At 44.5% G+C, this 17,997-nt stretch overlaps 1 protein-coding gene, 1 long non-coding RNA gene and 1 pseudogene across 3 annotated transcripts in view; 1 reads left to right on the top strand and 2 right to left on the bottom strand.

Annotated features, from left to right (window-relative positions):
• The window catches only part of LOC309620036, a 131,677-nt gene that overhangs the window by 22,006 nt on the left and 91,674 nt on the right, over positions 1-17,997 (top strand). The window lies entirely within an intron of this gene.
• Positions 13-3,912, bottom strand: LOC309619904 (melanoma-associated antigen B5-like). Its single transcript, XM_082375845.1, is given in 4 exon segments — positions 13-2,960; positions 2,963-3,647; positions 3,649-3,860; positions 3,863-3,912. Coding segments are annotated over 4 exon segments (1,038 nt in total). The 5' UTR covers positions 3,908-3,912; the 3' UTR covers positions 13-2,864.
• Positions 7,941-9,525, bottom strand: LOC309619900 (melanoma-associated antigen B4 pseudogene; annotated as a pseudogene). Its single transcript has one exon. The product of its transcript is annotated as a melanoma-associated antigen B4 pseudogene (transcript).

Below are 17,997 nucleotides of genomic sequence, written 5' to 3'. Positions count from 1 at the left end.
TGGAAACATTGGTTATATTACCAAGACTTTGATTGGAATGTCATATTTGACAGAGATACATGTAGACTCAGATATGACCAGATAGCTTGAAGGAACTAAGGTCGACTTTATGGAACCATAAAGCCCCTTGAAAAAACAGCCTAGGACCTTGCTGACAGAGTTCCCAGCAGCTTCCCAGCAGCCTTACCAGGTGAGTAAGGAAGGCCACTTCCTGGCAGGCACAGGAGCCTCAGGATATTTGGGGGACTTCAAGAAGAGAGGAATTCACCCAAATCTCTAGGTATAAAAGGAACTCTGACGACAAGTCTTTGGTGTGGCTTCCTGGCCTTGAGAAGCTATTAAAATTTCACTCTGGAGACTCCTTATGAAAACTTCCAGCAAAGCAGATTTAAAAGAGCCTATATGGCCAATTGCTATTCTTGCTGGACTTAACATAAATAATCAGGCCAAGTTTATTGAATCTAGACTTATTTTGCAAACAAATTAGTCTTAATTTTGCTTTCTTTGGTAGAGATGAGGGAGATTTTAGAGAGAAAAATTGTTTCAATAGAAACTATACTACGCACTTGTGGGTATTAGATTCTAGTGCCATTACTTTTCCTTGAAGTTTTGTCATTTACCTGTAAACTGGACTGGATCCTGAATTTTTCTAGTTTCCTCCAGTATCTGGCTGCAACTCTCTAAACTAACATTTCCAATTTTCTCTCATTCTTTTGATGTATCTGTGGGGAGAAGGTGAGCTCTATGTCCTACTCCTCTGCCAACTTGACCTGCTCCCCTCTCCCATCCTTTTGACTTGAATCATTGAGAACTAAAACTGTTCTTTTCCTGAAGCCCTGCACACTGAAGCTAGACGACTTGATATAAACGTCAGAGAAATTGCCACAACAGCTCATATTTAAACAATCTACAGCCAGTTGCTGTATGAGCCACTCAGAAAGTTAACCTGAACACTCAGTGACATCATCAGAGACATTTCAAACTGCAATAGATGCTTCGAACCTGACACCTAGAAATCTTCTTGACTGACCGCCCCCTGGGCTCAGAAACTGGTTTATAACCAGCTCCAATCATTAACCTTTGTTTTTCTTTTGTTTCCATAGAAATGCCTCTTATTAAATACCTGATATTGCTTGCACCATAGACCTAGTTTTGGGAGCCCATCTGCATCACTGCCTCCTGAAATGAGATACAACAATTTAACTGAACTGAACTGTTCTCAGAACTAAGAAACTGGTTCAATGAAATGGAGGACTCTACTAACCCATTCTCTGTCTCCACAGTGACCAGTTCAGCTCTTAATATGTGAAACTTCCAGGGAAGTTTCAGAGGAGGGAACTGTTAAGGCTTAGGGCAGGCTGCCCCCAAATATACCACAATGGCATATTGATTATTTTGAATTAAAGTTATTTAAGAAACAGCCAGTGCAGGAGGGGCACTCCGACCCTCCTTTCAGTCTCCCTGAAAGCGGGAAATAAATCTCTCATGTGAAAGATGCATTCCCTGCATCTGGAGGTAGAAGGATACCCTTGTAGCCAGAAATAGGGAATTCAGGCAGAGAAGCCTGTGTAAACAAACCTTGTTACTTCTTTAACTTACTACCCCAAGCCCAAATTCTGTTTAGATTCCTTACTAATTGAAGGAATTACCCAAAATGTAAGTTTATTTGTCCTGTCCATTCCTCACAAGTTTATTGTTTCTTTGTCTAAAAAGTATAAAAGCTGCCTGCTTTGGCTACTTCCTAGGTCCCATTTCTATGACACCTCCGTGCACATGAATTACAGTTTCTTTCTTTTTCTCCTGTTAATTTGTCTTGTGTCAACTTTATTAGTCTAACCACAAGAACTCAAAGGGGTAGTGGGGGAATTTCCTCCTCCCTGACATACCTCAAGGCAGTTAACCCTTATGTCTCAGAAACTCCCTGGAGACAATGTGCAAAGAATACCTGTCTGTGCACTGTATTCTCCTGCATTGAGATAAGAGCAAAGACACCTTAGATTTCTGTCTGTTAGGGGCTGAATTGTGTCCCCCCAAAAATTCATGTTGAAGGCATAAACCCCAGTACCTCAGAATGCGGCTGTAGTTGGAGATAAGGTCTTTAAAGAGCTGGTTAAGTTAAAATGAGGCCATTAGGGTGGGCCATAACCCAATCTGACTGGTGTCTTTATAAGAAGAGGTTAGGACACAAAAGGAGAGACCAGGGATATATGCACACAAAGGGACAGCCAAGTGAAGAGGGTGGCCATCTGCCAGCTGAGGAGAGAGGCCTCAGAAGAAACCAACCCTCATCTTGGACTTCCAGCCTCCAGAACTGTGAGAAAATAAATTTTGGTTGTTTAAGCCACCCATTCTGTGGTATTTTGTTGTGGAAGCCCTAACAAATCAATACACTGCCCCAGGTAGAGATTTCTTTCTGGATTATCCTTTTACTTTCCCGTAAGTCATAGAGGGCATCTCAACATCTTGTATGACTGCAGCTCCTTGCTTCTGAAGTTGTATGGGCATAGGCTGGGTCTTTATCTTAGCATTGCCGGTACTAGCACAGAACCTTTTAAAGAGCAGATGCTCAACTGACGTTTGGGAAATAAAAAAGAAAGTGAGTAAGAGGTCTAACTTGTTAAGATTTAATACCTCCTACATTCTTTAATAAGCATATTGAGGTATAAATCATTTAATTTTACAAAACAGAAGACTGAAAGGATTAAGAAAAATCAATGTTTATCATGTTTTCTTTTTAATTATTTTTTATTTTTTCATTCCATTATCCCAACAATTTTATTGTGGGATTCTTTCCCATTTCAACAAAAATCCCTATTGTGATGTCAAATTTTCTTATCTGGATGATTTTTAAAAAGTCTCAGACTTCAGTAAGGGTGGGGGAAGCTGCTGGACGTGGCCATGGAACATGCCTGGAAGTGACAGTATTTCCAGGCCTGGCTGCAATTTTGGCTCGATCTCTCTCTTCCTCATCTTGCAAAGCTTCTTCATATTGTGATGAGAAGGCACTGGGAACCGTATTGCTGAACTTCGCCAAAAATTCCAAGATTTTCATTTTGCTGGTTTCAGCATGGGCTCTCGGGCCCCACAGGAACTCATAGCGTGGAGGATCACTGTTAGGCACCTGGCGGTACTCCAGGTACTTCAGCCTCACGAAATCTTTGGTGATGAGCTTCCTGGGCTCCCTATAGGTGGAGTGCTTCCTCCCAGCATATACTCGCATCACATTCAGGAATTTCCAGATGTCTTCCTCAGTGGCACAGTTGCCGTTCATGAAGATTACACCCAAGACTGTCATCAAGAGACCGGTCTTAGGTAACCCCCTACCAGGACACACCCTCCCATTGTTGGGGAGTTTCAGTTTGCTGACAAGGTCATATGAGTGGATGGTTGAGTCGACTTCCTTCAAGTCAACTGCAAAGACAGCCTCAATGCGTTCAGAGACTTTCTTGAGAATCTCAGCAAATCGGTTTTGGTACTTTTGGTTGACAATCTTCAGCATGTCTTCCTTCATAATGGGCTGCTTCATTTTATATTTGTGCAGAAGGAACTGCTCCAACAAATCCATCTGACTAGTTGGAGTATCACTGTATGTGCTCTCAGTAGAAGGTGAGACATCAGAGGAACATGGATGTTCCTCATCTTGACTTATCATTTTCATCAGACCTTGTGTCAGAAGTACTTGAAGAAGTGATGGTAGTAGATGGGGCTTTTGAAGACCCCTGAGAAGTGCTGTTTGACCCAGTAGCTGATGAACTCTGGGGATTATCTTCCAAAACAGGAGAAGAGGAGGAGGGGGGTTCTTCTATTACTGCAGTGGCCTGAACTCTCCTGTGACTCTGGGAGTCATCTTGGGCCTGGCGGCCCGTTTCTCACGGGTGCGGAGCTTACTCTTCTGACCCCGAGGCATGATGACTGTGCTCAGGCACAATGGTCAGGAGTGTGAGTAGAAGAGCAGGGGATAAGGGTCCACTGGATGAGGAAGGTTGAGAGAGTGTGCAGCTTCAGCAGGGAAATACCACCTTGGTTATAAGGAAGGCTACATTTGTAGTTTTCCTTGAGGGCACTGCTCTAAAAACCCACAGGGCTCCTGTTCTCCTAATCAGCCTGTCCCTTGGGAAACCTGTTGAAGGAAATTAGAGTGATCTTTAGGCTGCATCCTGCCACCCCTGCCTCAGGCATGCTGGGGCGACAGCAGGAGCCGGTGGTCTTCTACATTGAGGAGTCTCTTATGTCACATCCAAGACCATCATTTAACTGGTGGCAGGTCATGGGACCCATTCCCTCTGCTGTTCTGAGGTTGACATCACAAACCTCCCTGGGATCTATGAGAAAGAAATGAAGGGGGTACTCAGCTTATCACCCCTGTCCAGGTGCCCCCAGTACTGACTGCTCAGTGGGGAGTTTTCTGTCCTGGCCTCTGGAGTCCTCAGTCCTCATTAAGGGTCCTTAATTTGGCTACACATAGGGCCTGATATCCCCACCCCTTTCATTGAATGGTGGCTACACTTTCAAACTAAGGATTTCACCTCCCATAGACCTGATATAAATAAGTGTTGGTGGAGCTTCAGCTTGATAGCCCTGCCCTGGATCCTCAAGGGCTGTAACAAGGAGCAGGGCTGGATTCCTTATCACTTCTATTTAGTGGTAGATGATCCCCCAGTCCTTGCTTTGACCTCTGTCATGGCCTGGAATTCCACCCTCCCTTGCCCTTAGGCCTGCCCCTTATACTAAGGCCAGCACCACCCTGAAACCCCTAGGAGAAAGTGAGATTCTCCTCATCTGACCATACCTGTCCTTGGTCTTCTGAGGCTGAGAGTAAGGAATGAATTCTACGGTTATGGGGTATGTGGTTCCCTTAGTCCTCAGGGTATTCACCTGGTCTCTGGAAAAACCTGGAAATCTTCCCACTGCTGGCCCTAGGCCATACCCCTTAGACCATGTCCCTCACCCCTGTGTGACACCATAGGAAGAAATATGTCACATCATGTCAACAAAGCCCAGGTATCCCAGGGATACCAGGAAGGGCATGGTTCCGTGGGGTTCTCTCACAGTCTAAAGGCAGAGGTTTCCTTAAGTCCTCACTCGGGGTTCTCACCTCGACTCCTGGCAGGGCTTGGGACTCCTTCCTTTGTTTACCTAAGGACCCTCTCCTCAGACTAAGGTCCTCACTCCCTGAGGTGCCAGAGAGGCAAAGTCTGGGAATGCCACATGAGGCTACTCCTACCTGTGCCCTTCCAGGGTTGACATCAGGATTCAGGCTCCTTGGGGCTCTCTCTGTTCAGGGTAGGGGTGTGCCCTCAGTCCTCATTCAGGTTCCTCACCTTGACTTCTGAAGGGCCCTAAGTTTCCTCTTTCTTTCAACTTAAAAGTCACCCATGTAGACCAAAGCTCTTATGTTCCTCTAAACCCTGAAAATAAGTGAGAGGATGCTCAGCCTGGCAGCCCTGCCTTGGCCTTCTAAGTCTGAGAGCAGACACAGGCCAGTCTCTCTGTGACTTAAGTTATTATGTGGCTTTTGTCTCCTCAGTCCTCATTCATCAGTATTCACCTTGACTCCTATCTCTTCTATGAAAGGCTTCTTGGGAAATGCCACATCCTTGAAAACTCTTAATTGATCTCCCTACAACACATCTTGCAGAGAGTAGGTTGAGCCCTAGGAGTGATGTGAGATGGGAAGCTGCAGCCAAGCAAGGGCCCCAGTACAGGTGTTGTGCTATCAGAGAAAACATGCTGATCTCTTCCTTCTCTTCACTGGCCAGATATAGCCTTATATAACCTCAATTCTAATAGATTTACTTTCTACAGGGCAAGGGCTGAATTAAATGACTTTGTGAGCCCCTGCTCTTTTGAGGTTTACTGACATTTCCTTCATAGATAGTTATATTGTCACCAAATGCTCTTTCTTTATTTGTACCTCACTTTTATTTTCATATTTTTATTACGTATTCCTGGAGCTTTTTATTCCAAAACCATGTTTGGGGTATGAAGTCCTGCTTTTTAACACCTGAAATACATTTTGGACTAGTGAGCAGAAAAATGAAGTGACCCAAGGTCGGCCTCAGCCTGGGAGGAGTGGCACAGTGTGGGCTCTAGAGGGATTCAGAGCCAGGGTTCAGTCCAGCTCCTGTCACTTACCAGCCTTGAATTTGAGAATATTCCAACTTCTTTATCTGCAAAATGAGTCTGGAAAGGTCTATAGTGCAGGACCACAGGCATGCATGATGTATGTAAACCACCCGGCAGTTTGAGACAAAGTTTGGTACTTTCAATGAATGGCAGTTATTACTAAGATGATTTTGACCCCAAATGATAAACTTCCTTCACAGAATTTTATTTCCAGCCTACATTAGAGAATATGCAACTCCAAACAATATAGAAATCCACATCAGCCAAAATGCCAAGCGAGTAAAACTAAGTAGTATTTCCCTATTAGAGCATTTGTTTTAATATTGGTATGGGGTCATCTTCTGCAGATGGATGCAACTAGGAGTTCATTTGTTTCAAGGACCAACAACTTCCCTCCCAGGTGCCTTTTCATCCAAACCACCCCTAATTTCATTCATACCATTGCCACTAAAATTTGAGCCCTCCCTTAGAGTTTGCCAAATTACACTCAAAATAACCTAATTAAAATGCCCTTTTAACGGAGCGAGCTCTGGCAATCCCATCCCACAAAAAGAGAGAGAGTCCAGTGGCTTCTTGGCATCTCACTTCAATGAGTATCACCTTTCTCAGAAACTCTCTGGACAGCTCATGCCTAAAACACCTAGGTTGAATGTTCACTTGCCCTGGGGCCAGTGCATAGGACCCCTTCCATTCCCTAGGTGGGGATTCTCTCTGGTTTTTCCACATCCCAAAGTTAACTGTGAAGATATGTTTTCCATTCCAGGTTTAGTCTCTCAACTCTGAGAAACACCATCTGAGTGGCCCTTTCCATCACTCCCACAGCTTCATCTAGCCCACCATGCATCCTGACTGATAATTACTTCCTGCCGAGGGACTAGAAGTTGCCCAAGACCCAACGCTGCCTTCATCAGGTAACTTACACTTCCTTGCTCTCATTTGGAACCTCCTCTTCCACACCCTTTTTAAAAAAATTTTCATTTGTTTATTTCTTAGAGTGTATCTCACCATCTTCCTTACATGATAGCTGATGCTAGACTCTAAAAATTCTATGGGCAGTGGCTTGGTCTTCATTTTCTTACCAACCATAGTAGTATTGGAGAGGCTTCCAAAGAGAAGATGGTCAATTAATTTGAGAGAAAAAAGAAGGAATGACCAAGAAGTCTTATTTATCATTTAATTTTCAAACAGTTTGAATAACCTAAGCAAATCTAGGTATATATTATTTAATTTTACAGGCAAAGAGACAGAGAAGAAGACAAACTAAGAATTAACCAGCCTTTACTTTTGTATCACCATTTTGAGATCCCAAATATTTTCCTGTGGGATTCTTTCTCACTTCCACGAAAAATCCTATTCCAATGCCATGTTACCCTGTTCTGTAGCAAAAGGAAAATATTGAAGGCTTTTCAGTTTTTTTTTTTTTACAAATAGCAAACTCTTAATCTTAAAACTGAACAGCAATAAACATGACATCCGTGACATTAATACACTTAGATTCTGAAGCAAAATAAACCTTCAATGAAGTAATAACACTTGAAAAGATACTAAACATCTCTATCATAAATCTATCTATCTATCTAGCATCTCTCTACCTACTTACCTACCTATCATCTGTCTATCTTTAACTAGGTATTCTTCATATGGAAAAAAGAAAAAAAGATACATATTTTATTAAAACTAACTGCACCTAAACTACCATACTACTTAAAACTGTAAGAACATATATGTTTTGTTCCCTCTACCAATACTATTCTGCACTATTTAGGAGCTTGACTGCTCTCTTCTAAAACAAAGTGAACAAACTGCCCGTGGCCTCCCTCCCTAGATGTGGGAGGAGCTGCGGGCCTTGGCCCTGGAACGTGCACTGCGCTGAGCGAGAGCTGCGGCCCTGGCCGCAGCTCTCACTCTTGCTCTCTCTTCCTCATCTTTCAGAGCCTCCTCATAGAGATCTGGGAAGGCACTGGGGACGTCAGCATTGACCTTCGCCACAAACTCCAGCACTTTCATCTTGCTGGTTTCAGCCAGGGCTCTCGGGCCCCACAGGAACTCATAGCACGGAGGATCGCTGTTGGGCACCTGGCGGTACGTCAGGTACTTCTGCTGCACGAACTCTTCGCTGATGAGCCTGCTGGGCTCCCCAAAGATCGAGTGCCTCCTCCCAGCATACAAACCCACCGCATTGAGGAATTCCCAGATCTCCTCCTCGGTGGCACGGTTGCCCTTCATTAAGATCATGCCCAGGAGAATCATCAGGAGACCGGACTTGGGCAGCCCCGACTCATCACTCGGACTGTCCTCGCTGGGGAGGGCCAGCTTGCGGATGAGGGCGTAGTAGTGACGGGTGGGGTCAACTTCCTTCAGATCGATGCCAAAGACCAGCTCCATGCTCTCAGAGGCTCTCCTGAGGATCTCAGGGAAGTGCTTCTTGTACCGCCTGTCGATACTCTTCAGCATTTCTGCCTGCCGGATGGGCTCCTTCAACTTGTACTTCTCCAGCAGGAACTGCACCAACATGCCGGAATTCCTGGTCACAGGATCTATGCAAGTGCTGTGAGTGGAAGGTGCTGCCTGGGAGGTACTTGCACTTTCCTCATCTTGGCTCGCCCGGGCACCCTCTTCATATCCTGGGCAGGAAACCCCTGCATCACGAGAGCTAGTGGCTGGGGCTCCCTGAGGCTCCCGGCGAGCGCCAGCAGCACGGGAGCTCGGGGGAGTACCCCGAGAAACAGAAGCGGGGGAGGAGGGCGACTCTTCTACCTCTGCTGCCGCCGCCGCCGCCTCAGTGGCCTGGGCACCCTTGAGACTCTGAGTCTCCGCCCGGGCCTGGTAGCGTCTCTCGCGGGCACGGCGCTTGCTCTTCTGGCCTCGAGGCATGATGACACAGGTCAGGGCCAGCAGGCGGGAGTGTGGGCAGGAAGGCAGGCAATGAGGGCACCTGGGGGAGGGACAAGGAGATGCTGTGAGCACCTTCAGCGGGGAGATTCCTCCCTGGCTTTAACCAAGGCCGCCTCTGCAGGGTCCTTGAGGGCACTGCTCGAGGACCCACAGGGCTCCCGTTCTCCTGCTCCGCCTGTCCCCTGAGACCCCTGTGGAGGACGGTAGAGTGAGCCTTGGGGCACAGCCAGCCAGCCCTGCCTGGGCGGTACGGGGGTGACAGTGGGGGCTGGCAGGGGAGGTAGGTCCTCGCGGTTCCCATTCAGAGTCAGGATGACAGTTGCTGGCAAGACTCCCCCCCCAACCCCCCCACCCCATCCCGTCTGCTGCTCTGAAGTTGACACCACCACCTTCCATGACACCCAGGAGGAGGAAAGGAGGGAGCGTTCAGCCCACCACCGAAGGGTCCTGGGACCCTCCCTTCTGCTGCCTGGTGATGGCCCCTTCAGAACAAAGCTCTAACCTCCCTTGGACCTGGCAGAGGAAACGACGGGCAGTCTCAGCCTGACAGTCCTTTCTTGGGAGTTTACGGGTTGGCAGGAGGGGACAGGCCATATTCTCTCTCGTCCCTTCTCTTCGGGGTGGGTGGCTCCCTTAGTCCTCACTCGGGGTCCTCCCTGGACGGCCGGTGCAGCCTGGAGCTCCCCTCTTGCCCCGAGGGCCGTGTGCTCGCACCAGTGCCGGCACCTCCTTGAGTCTCATTAGGAGGCAGTGAGGGTGAGCACGCGGCCGCATGTGGCCGAGTTTTACCAAGCCTGCAGCGTGCGGCAGACAGGTCGAGGCCCTGTGGTTGGCGGCCCCACTGGTCCTCACTCAAGGGCTTGGGCTGACTCTTGGGAGTGCTCAGGGACGCGCCTTCTGCTGGCCCGCACCTCCCCTCTCAGACAGCAGCCCTCCCTTCTCCGTGTGTGGCCAGAAGGAAGCGGCTGACAACGGGGGAGGGGTTCTGAGGTGCCCTTGCGACGGGGAGGACGGTCCTTACCCTGACTCCTCCCGTGCCCTGGAAATCCTCCCTCTGCTGACCTGCGGCCAGCCCCTCAGAACAAGGCCCCCTCCTCCCTGAGTCTCCCGCGTCCGTCCGTCCGTCCGTCCGCCCGCGTTCGCACTGAGGGAGCCCCTCCATCTTGAGACCTGCCCGGAGGCTCCCAGGCTGACGTCAGGGGCGGGGTCCGCGTGGCCGCCATTCTGGGGTGTGGAGCCCCTCGGTCCCCACGAGGGTCCCGTCCTTCACTGCACAGGGCCTGGGGCGCTCCCTCTACTGAGCTGAGCCAGGGTCCACCAGCCTCAGAGCGAGGCCTTCCTTGCCCGAGACCCCGCGGGGGAAGCGGATGGACTTGGGGCCTAACGGCCAGGCCCGAGCCTCTCGGGCCGAGAGCAGGGGCGGGGTGGGCGGGGCCCGTGTGGCCGCCTCTTTGGGGAGGGAAAGGGGATTGGGGGTGTCGGGGGCGTGTCCCCGCACTTCTAACTGGGGTTACCTCACACTTTAACACCTGACGAGACTTGGGACTCCTCCCGCGGCTCACCCTCGCAGGACGGCAGCTCTCAAAAATGGCCTCGCCCCCGCAGCGTGGTTAGGAGGACGTCACTTCCGGTCATGCGCATCTGGGCTCCAGGAGGACAGCAGGGGCGGGGCGGGTCCGGGCCGGCCGGGGCGGGGCGGACCCCGGCCGGGGTGGGGTGGGGTGGGGCGGGGCGGGGCGGGGCGGGGCGGGGCGGGACGGGAGGTGTGGGGTGGTGCCGGCGGAGCTTCCCGCAGGACTGGCACGTGGGCCTTTCATTGACTCTCGGCAGGTCCTGGGACTTTTCCCTCTGCTGAGCTGAGTCAGCAGGCGTCACACCTTGGCTCTCATTTCTGTCGGCACCCCCAGCCGGAAGTATCTGGGGGCCTGAGCCTCACAGCCATGCCTGGGTCCCCCGAGACTGACAGTGAGGCCTCTTTGGGGCCCCCTGTTCTATGGTGGATGCTGCTCTCAATCCTCTCTCAGTGTCTTCTCTTGACTCCCTGTAGGTGCTGGGCTACCTCCCATCTGCTGACCTGAGGCCAAGGCCTCGCATCAAAGACATCAGCTCCCTGAGACTGCTGGTGTGAAGTGCAGGCTCGTCTCATATGGACAGTTCTGCCTCAGGCTTCCTGGAAATGGCTGTAGGAGGTGAGAATCCTGTGGGTTTCAATGTCTTGGGTTAGGGAAGTTGCATTGAGTTCTATGAGTCTTGGAATTCCTCTTTTTTTTTGGAATTTTATTTAATTTATTTTTTTTACAGCAGGTTCTTATTAGTTATCCATTTTATACATATTGGTGTATATATGTCAATCAAAATCTCTCAATTCATACGACCACCACACCACCCCTCACCATTTCCCCCCTTGGTGTCCATACGTTTGTTCTCTACATCTGTGTCTTTATTTGTGCTCTGCAAACTGGTTCATCTGTACCATTTTTCTAGGTTCCATATATATGCGTTATTATACAGTATTTGTTTTTCTTTTTCTGACTTACTTCACTCTGTATGACAGTGTCTAGATCCATCCATGTCTTTACAAATGATCCAATTTCGTTCATCTTTATGGCTGAGTAATATTCCATTGTATGTATGTACCACATCTTCTTTATCCATTCGTCTGTCAGTGGGCATTTAGGTTGCTTCCATTACCTGGCTATTGTAAATAGTGTTGCAGTGAACATTGGGGTGCATGTGTCTTTTTGAAGTATGGTTTTCTCTGGGTATATGCCCAGTAGTGGGATTCCTGGGTCCTATGGTAATTCTATTTTTAGTTTTTTAAGGAACCTCCATACTGTTCTCCATAGTGGCTGTATCAGTTTACCTTCCCACCAACAAGTGCAAGAGGGTTCCCTTTTCTCCACACCCTCTCTAGCTTTTGTTGTTTGTAGATTTTCTGATGATGCCCATTCTAACTGGTTTCTTCCCTTTCCTAACTTTAGCCCTGGGACCTCTCTTGCATGATATCAGTGTCATTAATCAAATTTTCTGGAATGAATTTTTTTCTTATGTGAAATTACTGTGATACTTGCTATTTCTATTTCAATATTTTCTTTATATTTTGACAAATAAAAGTTGCTTTTTATGTATATTTTATCAAATGTGATGTTTGGATATATGGGTACATTGTGAAATGATTGCCAGAGCGAAACTATTTATCGTATCTCCTCCCATAGTTACCATTTTTGTGTGTGTGGTGTGAAATCCCATCATTTTGAACAACATGGATGAACCTAGGAGGACATTATGCTAAGTGAAATAAGCCAGACACAGGAAGACAAATATCACGTGATCTAACTTATATGTGGTATCCAAAAAAACAAAAGTTGAACTCCTAGTAACAGAGAGCAGAATCGTGATTACCAGAGCCTGGGGGGTTAGAGAGAAGCAGAGATACTGATCAAAGGGTACAACTTTCAGTTATAAGATGAATAAGTTCTGGAAACTTACTGTACAGCATGGTGACTCCTGTTAATTATAATGTGTTATATACTTGAAATTTGCTGAAAGAAGAGATCTCAAGTGTTCTCACTATTTTATTTCCATTCATGCCTTATAGTCTATTAAGATGACCATTAAAAAAAAGCCCTGTCTTCACCAGCAGAAGAAGTTTCAGGTGGTTATTAGGACAATCTCTGGACTCATATTACCTCAACCAACCAAATTTTGGTGCTGTTCTGATATTATCCCATAGTCCTGGCATAACCCAATAGTCCTGGCGTGTGGGCTCTGAGGAGCTGCCTCAAGTTCCCTCAAGTTCAGTGAGGCAGTGGAAATTCATCCACCCAGGGCACACTGGGAGAAATAAGGGCTAAACTTTAAAACCTTTGCTTCAAATGATCCTGTCTTCCCTAGACCTATCTCAACTGCCCTCACACAAGCACTTGTTCAGTACAGACTTAGTACCCTCAGGGTTTTCTTATTATTGCTATACTGTTAATGTTGATATCATTTTGTTTATTCCTTCTTTAGTTTTTCCAGGGTTGATTTGGGGCACAGGAGACAGCACCTGGAGTTTGGTTGTCATCTTGGAAGTTACAGGTACAGCACTAAAACTAAATAAGTTAAGGAGAATTGACTTCTTTACAATATTCTGTTCCCCTGAATAAACATATTATACTGCTCTATTTGGGACATTTTTTTTCTAACTCTATCAGTAAATTTTTATAGTTGTCTTCATAAAGATCTTGTACAGTTTTGTAGGGTTTCATTTTAGGTACGTTTTAGATATTGTTGCTGTTGTGAATGGGATTGTCCTTTACGTGTTCTAATTAGTTATCGATTTTGTGTGACCAGGTTTCTGATTTTGCTGTAGTGATTTTCAATATACTAGGTTTTTGATGTTCCTTATACATTTGAATATTGTGTTTGCCTATTACTTTAGGTATTTTAATTATAAAATCATATTGGTACTATTATTGTTTTTTTCATTGTTCATATATTTATTTTATTATTCTTGTTCTTGGCTGTGTCCTGCTATACATTCACATACAGGTTTGTGGTATCATACATCTGTGTGTTTTTCCAGACTTTATTGGGAATGCTTCTAATATTTCACATTTATGTATATTTGCTGACGACTATGATATGGTAATTCCATTCTTATAAGTTTGCTAAAAGTTATTACCATTAATTTATGTTGAATTTTTATCAAAGCTTTTTCTTTACCCCTGCACATGATCAAGTGCTTTTTCTCCCTTATCTGTTAGTATAGTGAATTCTGATTCATGTTTTCTAATGTGATTTCTTCTTTGCATTCCTCTGACACAGCCTATTTTTTCTTATTAATTCACCACTACATTGCATGTGCTATGAAGTTATTTAAGACTTGTCTCTATATGAGTGAACTTGACTCATGTTCTTTTTTCAGGGTATCCTTACCTCGTCTTTGTATCAAGGAGCGCTACCCCATTAGAGTGGATGAGTCATTTCCTATCTTTTGTATGGTTTGGAAGAGTTTATATAAAATTTTGATTGATTCCTCCTTCATTTGGTATAAGAAGCTTCCAGGAACATTTTGAGAGTTCCATGGGTTTTAACTACAGTTTTAGTTTTTATTGTTAGATTAAGTTTTTTGTTTCTTTATGGACCTATTTAGTCATTTATATTTTGCTAAAAAATCTTCCATGTCAGTTGGATTTTTAAATTTAGAGGCATACTATTTATAATAAAATCATGTTATTGAAATTCTCAAACATACAGTGGCACAGAGAATAGAATAATGAACCCAATATACCTGATACTCAACATCAACAGTCCTCAATAATAATAGAAAGACCCTTGAAGATGAAGGTTTATTTATTGGTAACATTACTCCAAAGATGACACTGTGCATTTCCATTAGGAGATACATGATGTCTGTTATCTCCTTTGTGGTGATGTTGCCAGTCATTGAGGTTCATCACCCTCAGCCATTAATCCATTAGGGGCTGCAGAATGGTAACTCTAGCATTCCTTTGTGATTACTAGCTAAAAAATTCTCTAGGTAGAATTTTTTCCTTATCCACCATTTGTTATCCTGTTGTAAGGGTAAAAGTATTTATAGTGTTCTATTATAGCCTTTAAATCTCTTCTGTAGGTATATCTTACAGAATTTTATTGAACTAATATCACTTATTTATGCTTCTTTCTTTTGTAATTGATAATACCTACAGAAAGTATTATAGAAATATTTTCAAAGAGCTGGCTTTCATTAGTTGGCTCTACTACCTTCTAATTCATCATTTCTGCATTTATCTTCATTATTTCCTACCTTCTAATTATTTGAATGTAATGTGCTATTGTTTCTATAGCTCTTGAATCATTTGAATGTTTAAAATTTTTTTTCTGGTAAATGTATTTAAGGCTATAATATTCGAGTACCACTTGGACTCTTTCTCACAGGTTATACTGTAGAGCTTTATGTGTAGTGCTTGAAATTTTTAAAAGTTGAATAAATCTCTCCATTATACTGTTAGAGTTTTTGAATATATATGTGTGTGTTTGTGTATACACACATACGTGACAGAGTTAAGTTTTTCTTAGGACTGAAAGGAGGCTTTCACATGAAAAAATAAATCAATAAAATTGGTTATCTGTAATTGGTCAACTGTTATCCAGGAAACAGAAATCACTCTATACAATTTGGAGAATTTAGTGTAGGAGATTGGTTACTTGAGAAGCCAACTGGGGAGAATTGAGCAAAACAATACTTCGCAACTTAAAAAGGCATTCCCGCCTCTAGGCTAGAGGAACAAAGAGAAAAAGTATTGTTACTGAGGTAAGTTGGAGCCATGGAGATAATGTGGCCATCGAAGGGAAACCACCTGCTTCAGAGGGGAAGAAGGTGAAGGATTCTGGGCACTTGGATCCTCCTGGGCTCTACTCTGCAGCTGTCGCTCCTTGGTTTAACTGAGCTGGCATCCAGGTGTTGGAGAGCACAGAGCATGAGAAATGAGAGTCAGAGATTTTATACTAAAGAGCAGAGCAGAAGAGTGAGGAATCGATCTGAGGGAGAATAAATCCACAGCTGGCATACCTTGTGGACAGATTAAATGAGAGAAAAATCATATCTAAATTGATACAGAATAGTGTTTTATAAAACTTATTCATTCATGATAAAGGAAATTATGCTACCAGGCAAAGAATATCTTTGAAAGTAAAGGATATCTATGAAAACAAGAACAATAAATAAAAACAACCTGTGAAATCAATACAGTTATTTTTAAAAGTTGGTGGGTATAAAGTCAATATGTAAACATGCGTTTTGTTTCTGCAGCAACAAACATGTGACCATGAAATTAAACAAAATATAACTTGTAAATTACTAAATAAAATACCCATGCCTCATATAAAAATATATATAATAAAAATTTAAAATATACAGCTATTAATAGAGAAATTAACAAAAACTTAAATAGGGAATTATCATATATTCATGGAGAGGAGCATTCAATATTGTAAACATGTTAATTCTCCCCAATTTTAATCTGTCGTGTATGGTAATACCCAGTCCTCCCAAGAGAAACTCAAGAGGTTTTGTATGTGAAACTTGATAGCGTATTCTAAACTTTAAATTTATTTGCAAATGGCCAAGAAGAGTCAATATGCTCTTGATAAAGAAAACAAATATGAGGACTTACTCTACTAGATGTTAAGAATTACTTTTTTAAAAACACTACAGTAATTAAAAATTTGTGTTTTAAGTGCCGATATAAGCAAATAGACCAATAGAACTGAATAGAATGTCCTAAAACACCCACTTATACGTGGACCTTTGATTATTAAAACTGCCATTGCAGAGAAGCGGAGAAAGAACACTCTTTTTATTAAGGTGTGATAATGGAACAACTGTATATCCAAATTGAAAAATAATGCAACTGGAACACTCCCTCACACTAGACACAAAATTCAATTTTGGGGGCTACTAAAAACCTTCTTTTATATATATTATGGTAATTTTCAAAGTTACATCTAGTTGAGGAGAGCAAAAAAACTTTGTATTTTCTATGAACTAGAGAGATACCAGCATTGTTCAAGTAGGGCATCTGGAAGGAAAGGGCTGAAAGGAAAAGGGGACATCAGTCAACTGAGTAACAGAAGGACTGGGAATGATGTGAGCTGAAGAGGAAGAAGAAATGTCAGCTCCTTCTGAGAAATGGCAGCTCCTTCAGTCCCCTTGTCCCCAGCTTAGTTGGCCTGGATACCATCTCGGGCTTTCACTTTCAAAGAAAAGTGCATGGGGATTTCGCACAGGCTTGGGAGAAAGCTACCTGGGCCAATGATCTGTTCATTCCATCTACCTCTACACCAGTCTCTCCACTGACCTGTCAATCGCTAGACTTTGAGGAAGCATAACCTGGACAATAGTGTTATAGACATAGTGACCAGGGGATATAGTGCTGATTATAGACACACTGAAGAGAACCAAGAAGACATTAGTGACTTAGAGGCAGTCCCAGCTTGTCCACCTGTGATGGGGGCAGTGTCTCACCTTCTTCTCCACCAGAATGAGTGCTCCTGCTGTGGGGTGAGGAAATTGGGAGCCAGGGCCTCTCCACTGCTCCCTTTTTTTTTTTTCTTTTGCCCACGTGGAGGTATCCTGCAGATTCTGCTCTTTATCAGGGAGACTGTTTTGTAGAGGCTTACACTGGGGTTTAGAGTACTTAATGGTACAAGGGAGACATTTCTTTCCCTTGTTGTTGTCAGGGCTACTCTGAGTGGAGAGAGGTCGGGAAGCAGGGAGTGACCCTGATTCCACAATGGGCAGGCAGCTTTGCACAATCTCATTGTGAGAGCCTGCTCCTCTAGCAAGTGAACTAACACCACTCAGGGCAGGTTGTGCCCTGGAAATGTGTAAATGAGGACTTTCCATTATCTGAATGGTATTTGGAGCTCCAGTGGGAAAGACTTTAGGTTGACAGTCTATCCCGAAATGTGGAATAAGTCACCCAGAAATAAATCCACAGGGTCATAAGCTGAGGGGAACTGGAGGAGGATGGGGACTAACTTGGTTATCTCATAGGTACATCTCAGCCCAGAACAAGGCCTGCCTTCACTTCAGCTCCACATACTTCCTTCCAGCTACCCTCAACTCTGACAGGAGTGAACAACTCCTACTCACTCAAATGTTTCATGAACTTTTTTCTAACTGTTACCAGGTAACCACTTTAGGCAGGGAAACTTGGTATGTAAGGAATGAAGAAAGGCCAAAAGAAAGGGTTAATAGCTAGGTCAGTATAATAGAGTATTCTTCTTGTATCCATTTTCTACTGCTGCTACATAGCAAATTAGTGCCAATTTAACAGGATAAATGAACACAAATTTATTATCTCAGTTTCTATGTGTAAGAAGTCGGGGTAGAACTCAACTGTGGTCTCTGCTTTAGAGTCTCACCTAGCTGCAATCAACATGTCAGTTGAACTATGTTCTTATCTAAAGGCTCAACTAGAGAAAAAT

Source organism: Balaenoptera borealis (genome assembly GCF_965194805.1).
Source record: "Balaenoptera borealis genome assembly, chromosome: X".
In the NCBI taxonomy this organism is placed as follows: Eukaryota; Metazoa; Chordata; class Mammalia; order Artiodactyla; family Balaenopteridae; genus Balaenoptera; species Balaenoptera borealis.
Note: the sequence above shows the minus strand (reverse complement) of the source record. Positions and strands in the feature narration are given on the sequence as shown.